This window comes from Anolis carolinensis, chromosome 6 (assembly GCF_035594765.1).
Source record: "Anolis carolinensis isolate JA03-04 chromosome 6, rAnoCar3.1.pri, whole genome shotgun sequence".
In the NCBI taxonomy this organism is placed as follows: domain Eukaryota; kingdom Metazoa; phylum Chordata; class Lepidosauria; order Squamata; family Dactyloidae; genus Anolis; species Anolis carolinensis.
Window position 1 is genome coordinate 119,796,050 of NC_085846.1, and position 11,550 is coordinate 119,807,599.

General features: G+C 46.3%; 1 protein-coding gene across 2 annotated transcripts in view; it reads right to left on the minus strand.

The window, feature by feature from the left end:
• nos3 (nitric oxide synthase 3) overlaps positions 1-9,333 on the minus strand; it is a 45,678-nt gene extending 36,345 nt beyond the window's left edge. The window contains exons 1-3 of one of the 2 annotated variants that reach the window (XM_062958162.1): positions 9,133-9,333; positions 4,595-4,697; positions 772-917 (exon numbers count right to left, since the gene is read on the minus strand). In XM_062958162.1, coding sequence (XP_062814232.1) covers positions 772-917; positions 4,595-4,697; positions 9,133-9,236 — 353 coding nt within the window. In that variant the 5' untranslated portion in view covers positions 9,237-9,333. The remainder of the gene's footprint in view (positions 1-771; positions 918-4,594; positions 4,698-9,132) is intronic. The other variant, XM_062958161.1, reaches the window with a different exon arrangement.
• Between the last annotated feature and the right edge of the window lie 2,217 nt (positions 9,334-11,550).

The following is an 11,550-nucleotide window of genomic DNA, read 5'->3' on the forward strand; positions in this document are numbered from 1 at the left end:
GAGGGAAGCCTCCCACAAGGATGGTAAAAACATCAAAACATCTGGGCGTCCCCTGGGCAACGTCCTTGCAGACGGCCAATTCTCTCACTCCAGAAGCAACTCCGGTTGCTCCTGACACGAAGAAAAAAAAAATCATGATTATAATTATAGGCCCGGGCTGTGGCGCAGGCTGGAGAGCAAGCCAGCTGCAACCAGCTGCAATGAATCACTCTGGCCAGGAGGTCATGAGTTCGAGGCCCGCTCGGAGCCTATGTTTGTCTTGTTTTTGTTCTATGTTAAAAGGCATTGAATGTTTGCCTATATGTGTAATGTGAGTCCCCTTCGGGGTGAGAAAGAAGGGCGGAAGATAAATGCTGAAAATAAATAAAATATCAATATTTATGTTATAATGTGTACACCTAAACATTAGGAAGAACTCCCTGATGGGCAAAACTCCGGTTGCTCCTGACACGGAAAAAAAATATTGTTATTTAAACTATACACATTGCGAAATTATGGTTTTTTTCTCAAAGTGACACACCACCCAAGTCATGCTAGGGGTTTTTTTAGTGAATTTTGACACACCAAGTGCAAAAGGTTGCCCATCATTGACCTAGTGCTATGGGATCCTGGGAGCTGCAGTTTGGGAAGATCCCGACAGACCAGAATCCCACCACATTGAGCCCTGAAGCTTCAATCGGTGCCTAACTGCATTCGTTCTGCAGTGTAGACGTGCCCCTAGAGATGCCCCCAATACCCATTGAGGAATGGCATCCGCCATCCATCACTCACCGCTTCATGGAGCCGTAGTAGAGGCAGAGGAAGTCCCGGGCCAGGGGCAGGAGCTCCTCCTTTGCGCGGGGACCCTCCGGAGCGGAGCAGAGCTGGCGCGGGAACATCAGGGAGGCCAGGCAGCGCCGCTCGTTGCAGGGCACCTCCTGGGGTCCGGGGAGAAGAAGAGGCCGAGAGCAGGGGGTCCAAACGGGAGGAGAGGCCTTGGGCTGGCCACCACCTTCCCACCAGAAGACACCCACTGACATCCTGACAAGCTGAGGATCAATCCCAACAAGACAGAGGCCCTCCTGGTCAGTCGCTCGTCGGATCGGGGTGTTGGGTGGCAACCTGTGCTGGACGGGGTCGCACTCCCCCTGAAACCACAGGTCCATTGCAGTTTGGGGGTCCTCCTGGATTCAGCGTTGACGCTTGAGGCTCAGGTGTCGGCGGTGGCCGGGAGGGCTTTTGCACAACTCAAACTTGTGCGCCAACTGCGACCATACCTCGTGAAGTCTGACTTGACCACGGTGGTGCATGCCTTAGTTACCTCTAGACTGGACTACTGTAATGCGCTCTACGTGGGGCTTCCCTTGAAGACGGCCCGGAAACTACAATTGGTCCAACGCTCGGCGGCCAGATTAATAACGGGAGCGAGTTACAGGGAGAGATCTACTCCCTTGTTTAAGGAGCTCCACTGGCTGCCGTTCATCTTCCGGTCCCAATTCAAGGTGCAGACCATCATTTATAAAGCCCTAAACGGTTTGGGACCCGCCTACCTTCGTGACCGTATCTCCTACCATAAACCTGCCCAAGCCCTTCGATCATCAGGGGAGGCCCTCCTGTCGCCACTGCCTGTATCCCAGACCCGCCTTGTGGGAACAAGGGAGAGGGCCTTTTCTGCGGTGGCCCCTCGCTTGTGGAACTCGCTGCCCATTGAAATCAGGCAAGCCCCCACCCTTTTAGCCTTCAGGAAAGATTTAAAAACATGGCTCTTCCGGTGTGCTTTCGGAGAGTAACTGTATATACCTCCTTTGTTTCTCCCCCCAACATCTATTCTGTAGACCCTGTTCCCCATGGTTTTATTCTTATCTCTTCTTACCCCGAGTTTTTAACTTTGTGTCCATGCGGCCCGCCCTTGTTATGTTATGCTACATTTTGCTTTGATTTTGTTCTGTACTGTGTAGTGTTATTCTTGTATTGTTTAATTGTATTTTGATACGTTGTTTTTATATTTTGTTTATTGTATTGCCTTGGGCATGGCCCCATGTGAGCCGCCCCGAGTCCCCGTTGGGGAGATGCTGGCGGGGTATAAATAAAGTTTTATTATTATTTATTATTATTATCCCCAAAGCCAAGGCCCCATCTGCACTGACCATTCAATGCAGTCCCAGAGTGGCTTCACTGTGCAGATCATAACATAGGCAACACTGTGGAACACAATTTTTGCCTCTGGTTGTAAATGTCATTTCTTTAGGGTTCTATCATACAAACATGGGGAAAGTTTATTAAGCTGCAAAAACTTTGGTTTTATGAGAGGGAAATCTTGCTGTATATTTTGCTATAATTTTTCAATGACTATCTCCTCATCGAGTCTCAATCAATTCAAGTTACTTTGTGACATCCACAAAAACAAAGTTTATGGAGTAGAACAACTACAGTAGAGTCTCACTTATCCAAGCTAAATGGGCCAGCAGAAGCTTGGATAAGCGAATATCTTGGATAATAAGGAGGCATTAAGGAAAAGCCTATTAAACATCAAATTAGGTTATGATTTTACAAATGAAGCACCAAAGCATCATGTTAGACAACAAATTTGGTAGAAAAAGTAGTTCTATACACAGTAATGCTATGTAGTAATTACTGTATTTATGAATTTAACACCAAAATATCACGATATATTGAAAACATGGACTCCAAAAATGCGTTGGATAATCCAGAACGTTGGATAAGCGAGTGTTGGATAAGTGAGACTCTACTGTACTTCCAAATTAAGTATCACACAATGAAACAGGAAATAACACTTTCAAGCCAGGAACAGAAAATGTTTCAGATTTTGTTACAAAGTGTAATCCGAGAACTAGTGGTGTTGACACAACCCACAGAGTGCTGGTGCGCATTAAGGGCTTTCTTTTGTGCAGGTCCATGGCCGTTCACTGTCTAGCCGCCACAGCCTGAAGCTGTCTTTGAACTGCATTAAACAGCCAATCCAGGTGGGGCCAAAGTCAAGGCTTTTTTTATCGTGTCAGAAGCGACTTGAGAACATACTGCAAGTTGCTTCTGGTGTGAGAGAGTTGGTCATCTACAGAGGCATTGCCCAGGGGATGCCCCGATGTGTTACCATCCTTCTGGGAGGCTTCTCTCATGTCTCCGCAAGCTAGAGCTGACAGATGGGCTTGCACCCTGTCTCGCAGATTTGAACTGGCAACCTTGCGGTCAGCAAGCCAACTTTCAGGTCAGCAGTCCAGCCGGCACAAGGGTTTAACCCACTGTGCCCCCACGGCTCTATAAGTCAAGGATAGTGGAAGTCCTTTGCAGCTAAAGAGCCAGCCTTTCATGACGCCTATCAGCATTCTTCAAAGCCAGGAAGATGTGTGTCCCACCTCCCCATCCAAACACAGGCTTTGCCCCAAAGTATGAAGGCAGAGGGTCCAAATCCCCTTCTTCTGGACACCAACAGCATGGAGCATCTGTAGGCCTTTTTCAAGGGAACGTTGTGGGACAACAACTCAGCGCTATATGATACTTATTGTAATTATTGTAGGAGCCGTGGTGGCGCAATAGGTAAAACCTTTGTGCCGGCTGAACTGCTGACTTGAAGACCCAAACGTCAGCAGTTTGAATCCATGAGACAGCCCCAGCTTCCTATGCAGGGACACAGGCCTGTAGCGAGGGGGTGGTTTTAGGGGTTCAACCCCCCCCCCCCCGAAATTTTTCAGGTTATAAAAAAAACCTGGTTTACTCATGAATTTTAACTGGTTAACCAAATCCCCATGCTAAGTCTATGAGACGCAAAACATTAAGAGTCCCTCCAGGCACTATCTCAAGCAGATATTGACAGGTTTGTAGCGGGGAGAGGTGTGTGCTAGGGGTTCAACCCCCCGAAATGTTCAAAACCCCTCCCGAATTTTTTTTCTGGCTACGGCCCTGCAGGGACATGAGGGAAGCATCCCACAGGATGGTGACACATCTGGGCACCCTCTGCTTAAAATTTTATATAATGTGATTTTATTCTGTAATGGTATCTGTTTTATATGAATTGTTGTTTTGTTGATTGTTTTATATGAATTGTTGTTTTGACATTGTTTTTAGGCATTGAATTTTTGCTTATTTATTGTAAGCCGCTTTGAGTCCCCTCGGGAGGGAAAGGCGGGGTAAAAGTGATGTAAATAAATAAATAAATAAATAAATAAAGGTCCTTGCAGATGGCCAATTCTCTCACACCAGAAGTGACCTGCAGTATTCTCAATTTACCTCTGACATGTTAAAAAAGTGTATTTATTTATTGAATGCATGTCCCACTTTCCTCTCAAAGTGAGATTCCTTTGATCATTTCCACGGGATCTCTTTTCACATATGTATATTCACGTGTTCTTTTTTCCTTTGCAACCCATTCCATGTTATTCAGAAGCCTAAAGGAGGAAATCCTGGGAAGTTGACTCTCCCAGTGATGGAAAGCCCAGTCTTTTTTGTTTTCTCCCTGCAAGAGACCTCTTGATGCTCGTTGCCACTGGGTCTCTGGGAGGGCCTTCCCATAACAATGTGCTTATTATTCATGGAAATGTGTATGATCCCACCCTGTCTCCAGGTTGAATAAGGCAATAGGAGTGCCCGTTCCTCTCACCTGCAAGGCTTGGGCGCTGAGGGTGTCGTACATGATGGAGCCCGACTCCCAGTTCTTGATCCGGGAGTATTTGGGGGGTTCGACGTGGCGGTCAGACGGGCAGCTGCAGGGGTGGCACAAGGAAAAACCAGTGAGATGGTGGATAGTACACGTGCCGTCCTATATACAGGCAGCACCCAAGTTATGAACAACATGGGACCTGTTGGTTTGCTGTTAAGCTGAATGTGCATGTAGGTTGGAACAGGGACATTTTAAGTGTAACTCCAGCTATGTGTGTGTTTGTGTGTGTTAGCTTTGGAGAGCATAGGGAAGGCTAAACAACATCCCTGTGGAGCTTCCTTTGCTGCCTGTGCCCCTGTGCAGAATATCTCACCACACTTCCTGTTCCTATGAGAACTGGATTTTGGAAAATTTGACTTGTTGGGGAAACAGGGATTGGGGATAAAGCTTCACCATGACTCATTTGTAAGTCAGATCTTTGTAACTCAGGGACTGCCTGTATAGCGGTCACTTGGTCACTCGTATCCCAAAGACAGAAGCACCTCCAGGCCACGGAGCTACCACTCAGGGAGGGAAACACCAGGGAGACACTCAGCCCAAGGGTGAACTCAAAGCCCTTGGAGAACGAGACTCACCGGACTCCAAGTCCCAGAGCTGGAAGGGGCACCCAAGGATCATCTAGTCCAAACCTCTACTGTTATGTTGGACTGGATGGCCCATGAGGTATCTTCCAACTCTATAATTCTATGACACCACCTAAGCACACCTGACAGATGTCCATGCACCCTCTGTTGAAAGACCTTCTGAGAAGGAGACTCCACCGGATTCCAAGGCAGCAGTATATTCCATTCTCAAACAGCTCTAACCAACATGAATATTTTGTTGGAGCCTCTTTTTTTGCAGTTTGAACCCATCGCTCCATTGTGTCTTCATCTCTGGAACAGCAGGAAGCAAGCCTTTCCCCTCCTCAATGAGGCGTCTGCTCAAATATTGAAACATGTCTTTCACATCTGCACATGACCTTCTCTTCTCCAAGCTCAACACGCCCAGCATTTCCCTCATCTGCTCCTCAGAGAGAGTCATTACACCGTTGGCCATTGTGGTGGCCTTTCTCTGGACACCTTCTTCATGAATGGCTTCTTTGTCCAGAACTGAACACAGGGTCATAGAATCATAGAATCGTAGAGTTAGGAGAGACCTCATGGGCCATCCAGTCCAACCCCGTTCTGCCAAGAAGCAGGAAAATGACATTCAAAGCACCCCCGACAGATGGCCATCCAGCCTCTGCTTAAAAGCCTCCAAAGAAGGAGCCTCCACCACGGTCCGTGTCAAGAGAGTTCCAGTTCTAAACAGCTCTCACAGTGAGGAAGTTCTTCCTAATTTTCAGGTGGAACATTATTGTTCTGGGTGAGGTCTGACCAAAGCAGAAGAGAAATAGATGGACGAGGACTTCCCTCAATGATTCTATGAAAGGAGATGAAGGCCCATGAGGTTTCTTCCAACTCTACTATTCTATGATTCTATGATTCTATGAAGCATAGATCTCTCAAACTCTAACAGTCTTATCACTATGTGACCTGGATGATGGGCTTTATAGCCCAAGGACACCTGTGAGGGCCCATGTTGTCCTCTTTTTTGCCCAAAGGAGGCCAAAGAGGTCCTGCTGTGTCAAGCAAAGGCCTCCCTTGGCTTTGAAGGACCCATCAAGGCTTTTCTCCAGCCAATTCCTTCTATTCTGCCACAGAGGACAACCTTGGTGCTGCTTGGCAGAAGGAGCTTTGTTTGGGTCTCCTGCTTCCTGGGCATTTACACTGAGGATACTTCCATGGATGCCAATGAGGTCTGTAAGCTCCATGACTCTATAGAGCAGGGGTCCTCAAACTTTTTAAGTGGAGGGCTGATTCACGGTCCCTCAGACTGTTGGGGGGGGGACTATGATGAAATAGTTCAAAATTAGGATTGTTGTTGTGTGCCTTCAAGTCATTTCAGACTTAGGTCAACCCTAAGTCTAAAGTTTAGGACAAAGGCCAGGTCAATGACCTTGGAGGGCCTTAGTTTGGGGACCCCTGATCTAGACAATCTCATAAGACCATAGGTAAGCAAAGAAGCCTCCAAAGACCATCGAGATGGTCTCATAAGACCATAGGTAAGGAAAGGGACCCTCAAAGATCATCTAGATGGTTTCATAAGACCATAGATAAGGAAAGGGGCTTCCAAAGGCCATCTAGACAATCTCACAAAACCATAGGTAAGGAAAGGGACCCTCAAAGGCCATCTAGACGGTCTCATAGGACCATAGGTAAGCAAAGTGACCTCCAAAAGCCATCTAGATGGTCTCATAAGGCTGTAGTTAAGCAAAGAGACCTTCAAAGACCATCTAGACAATCTCATAAGGCTATAAGTAAGCAAAGAGACCTCCAAAGACCAGGTAGACTCAGGTCAACCCCAAGTCTAAAGTTTAGGACAGGGACCAGGTAAATGACCTTGGAGGGCCACATTCGGCCCCCGGGCCTTAGTTTGGGGAACCCTGCTATAGAGAATGCACCAGGATTAGCAAGGACGCTTCTATGAGCTTTTACAAACATCTCCCTGTGTTCAGCATCATAGAATCATAGAACTAGAAGGAACTGGGCCATCCAGGCCAACCCCAATCTGCAAGGCAGGGAAACACAATCAAAGCACTCTCCAACAGATGGCCACCCCGCTCTCTGCTTCAAAGCCTGCAGAGAAGACGACTGAGGTGGACTTCCAAATGCTACCAAGGCCTTTGATGGAATTCTGGAATCCCAGAGTTGGAAGAGACCTGCCGGGAGGTTCTTCCTCATGTTTAGGTGAAATCCCTTGAAATTGGAACCCGTTGTTCCATTGAGTCCCAGGAAATGGAACAATGGAATAGTCCAGGCACGGGCTAACTTGAACCTTCTCTCCAGGTGTTTTGGACTTCCACCTGAGGGCCTGAGACTGTTAGGAATGGTGGAAGTCCAAAACACCTGGAAGACCCAAGTTGGACCATGCCTAGAATAGCCCTCAAATCCCTTAGCTGCCCGACTCTTCTCCAAGGACATTTCTCCATTGCTTTTTGCAACTGCTAGAAATCTACAAGGGGATGCAGACGGGGAATGCAAAGACCGTCTGGTGTCCACCTCTCAAGATGGACAGACAAATGGACGGATGGACATCCTCCCCCTCCCACCACATAATTGTGAAGCCTCCTCCCTGTGTTCAGCATCATAGAATCCTAGAACTAGAAGGAACTGGGCCATCCAGGCCAACCCCAATCCGCAAGGCAGGGAAACACAATCAAAGCACTCTCCAACAGATGGCCACCCCGCTCTCTGCTTCAAAGCCTGCAGAGAAGACGACTGAGGTGGACTTCCAAATGCTACCAAGGCCTTTGATGGAATTCTGGAATCCCAGAGTTGGAAGAGACCTTCTGGGAGGTTCTTCCTCATGTTTAGGTGAAATCTCTTTCCCTGAAATTGGAACCCGTTGTTCCATTGAGTCCCAGGAAATGGAACAATGGAATAGTCCAGGCACGGGCTAACTTGAACCTTCTCTCCAGGTGTTTTGGACTTCCACCTGAGGGCCTGAGACTGTTAGGAATGGTGGAAGTCCAAAACACCTGGAAGACCCAAGTTGGACCATGCCTAGAATAGCCCTCAAATCCCTTAGCTGCCCGACTTTTCTCCAAGGACATTTCTCCATTGCTTTTTGCAACTGCTAGAAATCTACAAGGGGATGCAGACGGGGAATGCAAAGACCGTCTGGTGTCCACCTCTCAAGATGGACAGACAAATGGACGGATGGACATCCTCCCCCTCCCACCACATAATTGTGAAGCCTCCTCCCTGTGTTCAGCATCATAGAATCCTAGAACTAGAAGGAACTGGGCCATCCAGGCCAACCCCAATCTGCAAGGCAGGGAAACACAATCAAAGCACTCTCCAACAGATGGCCACCCCGCTCTCTGCTTCAAAGCCTGCAGAGAAGACGACTGAGGTGGACTTCCAAATGCTACCAAGGCCTTTGATGGAATTCTGGAATCCTAGAGTTGGAAGAGACCTGCTGGGAGGTTCTTCCTCATGTTTAGGTGAAATCTTTTTCCCTGAAATTGGAACCCATTGCTCCATTGAGTCCCAGGAAATGGAACAATGGAATAGTCCAGGCATGGGCCAACTTGAACCTTCTCTCCAGGTGTTTTGGACTTCCACCATTCCTAACAGTCTCAGGCCCTTTCCTTTTCCCCCTCGGCCGCTTAAGCGGCCGAGGGGGAAAAGGAAGGGGCCTGAGACTGTTAGGAATGGTGGAAGTCCAAAACACCTAGAAGACCCAAGTTGGACCATGTCTAGAATAGCCTTCAAATCCCTTAGTTAGACATTTCTCCATTGCTTTTTGCAACGGCTACCGTAGAAATCTACAAGGGGATGCAGACAAGGACCGCAAAGACCTTCTGGTGTCCACCTCTCAAGATGGACAGACAAATGGACGGATGGACATCCTCCCCTTCCCACCACCTAATGGTGAAGCCCCCTCCTGACCTGCTCTTGTTGTTGAGGTCCATGTCTTCGGAGGTGGAGGCCCGTTGCCGAGAGCAGAGGCTCCTGCTGGGGGTCAGGGAGAGCCCCCCCGGGAAGTTCCCCATGGCTCTGCTCGACGTCTCCCGGCCGGCCGGACACTCTTCTGAGGCTCTTCTGCAGCAGCCGAGCCAGGAACTCCTTTCTTGCTTCCTGCCTGGCGAGAAAAAAGTGGCCGCACTTCCCATCCGCCTTCCCTGCCCCATCCGCCCAAGACACAATTGACCGCTGGGCGGGTGGTCAAGCCCTTTATGCCCGGGGGGGGGGGGGGGGGGGAGAGAGAGACCTGAGCTCAGAAACATCACAACACATTCATCCACAGCTACCATCTCTGGCAAAACCATTACATGCCATTGCGATACACTAAAAATCGAGTATATACTTATACTCGAGTATAAGCCGACCCGACTATAAGCTGAGGCACCTAATTTTTCCACCAAAAAAACTGGGAAAACATTGACTCCAGTATAAGCCGAGGGTGGTAAATTTCAGAAATAAAAATAGATACCAAAAAAATTACATTACCGTATATACTCGAGTATAAGCCGACCCGACTATAAGCTGAGGCACCTAATTTTTCCACAAAAAACTGGGAAAACATTGACTCCAGTATAAGCCGAGGGTGGTAAATTTCAGAAATAAAAATAGATACCAAAAAAATTACATTACCGTATATACTCGAGTATAAGCCGACCCGACTATAAGCTGAGGCACCTAATTTTTCCACAAAAAAAACTGGGAAAACATTGACTCCAGTATAAGCCGAGGGTGGTAAATTTCAGAAATAAAAATAGATACCAAAAAAATTACATTACCGTATATACTCGAGTATAAGCCGACCCGACTATAAGCTGAGGCACCTAATTTTTCCACAAAAAAAAACTGGGAAAACATTGACTCCAGTATAAGACGAGGGTGGTAAATTTCAGAAATAAAAATAGATACCAAAAAAATTACATTACCGTATATACTCGAGTATAAGCCGACCCGACTATAAGCTGAGGCACCTAATTTTTCCACAAAAAAAACTGGGAAAACATTGACTCCAGTATAAGCCGAGGGTGGTAAATTTCAGAAATAAAAATAGATACCAAAAAAATTACATTACCGTATATACTCGAGTATAAGCCGACACGACTATAAGCTGAGGCACCTAATTTTTCCACAAAAAAAAACTGGGAAAACATTGACTCCAGTATAAGACGAGGGTGGTAAATTTCAGAAATAAAAATAGATACCAAAAAAATTACATTACCGTATATACTCGAGTATAAGCCGACCCGACTATAAGCTGAGGCACCTAATTTTTCCACAAAAAAACTGGGAAAACATTGACTCCAGTATAAGACGAGGGTGGTAAATTTCAGAAATAAAAATAGATACCAAAAAAATTACATTACCGTATATACTCGAGTATAAGCCGACCCGACTATAAGCTGAGGCACCTAATTTTTCCACAAAAAAAACTGGGAAAACATTGACTCCAGTATAAGACGAGGGTGGTAAATTTCAGAAATAAAAATAGATACCAATAAAATTACATTAATTGAGGCATCAGTAGGATAAATGTTTTTGAATATTTACATAAAGATCAAATTTAAGATAAGACTGTCCAACTCTGATCAAATCATCATTCTCATCTTCTTCAATGTAAATGTGCTTACGTATCCTTTTAATAATAATAGAGTAAAATAAGGCCCGGGCTGTGGCGCAAGCTGGTGAGCAGCCAGCTGCAGCCAGCTGAGACCAATCACTCTGACCAAGAGGTCATGAGTTCGAGGCCAGTTCGGAGCCTGCGTTTGTCTTGTCTTTGTTCTATGTCAAGGCACTGAATGTTTGCCTATATGTGTAATGTGATCTGCCCTGAGTCCCCTTCGGGGTGAGAAAGAAGGGCGGAATATAAATGCTGTAAATAAATAAATAATAAATAAATACATGTAATAATAATAATAATAATAATAATAATAATAATAATAATAAGAAGAAGAAGAAGAAGAAGAAGAAGAAGTTTATTTTTATATCCCGCCCCATCTCCCCGAAGGGACTCGGAGCAGCTCACAGCAATAATAAAAACAGTAACAAGTTACACAATTATAAAATCAAACATCAATAAAACAATCAAACAATCAATACATACATCACATATTAAAAACAAAGAGCTAAAAGCAGTTCTAGGCCGAAATAGAAGGGCTACATGGGGGGAGGTAGCTTCATAGCAAAAGTACTCAGCAAGGTACAAATAATTATGACCGGAGCAATCTCTTGTTAAATGGGCAGAGGAATCAACCTCCAAGAATTAATCGTTGAAGGCCTTCTGGAAGAGCCAGGTTTTAAGGCTTTTCCGGAAGGCAAGGAGGGTGGGGGCCTGTCTAATCTCCCTCG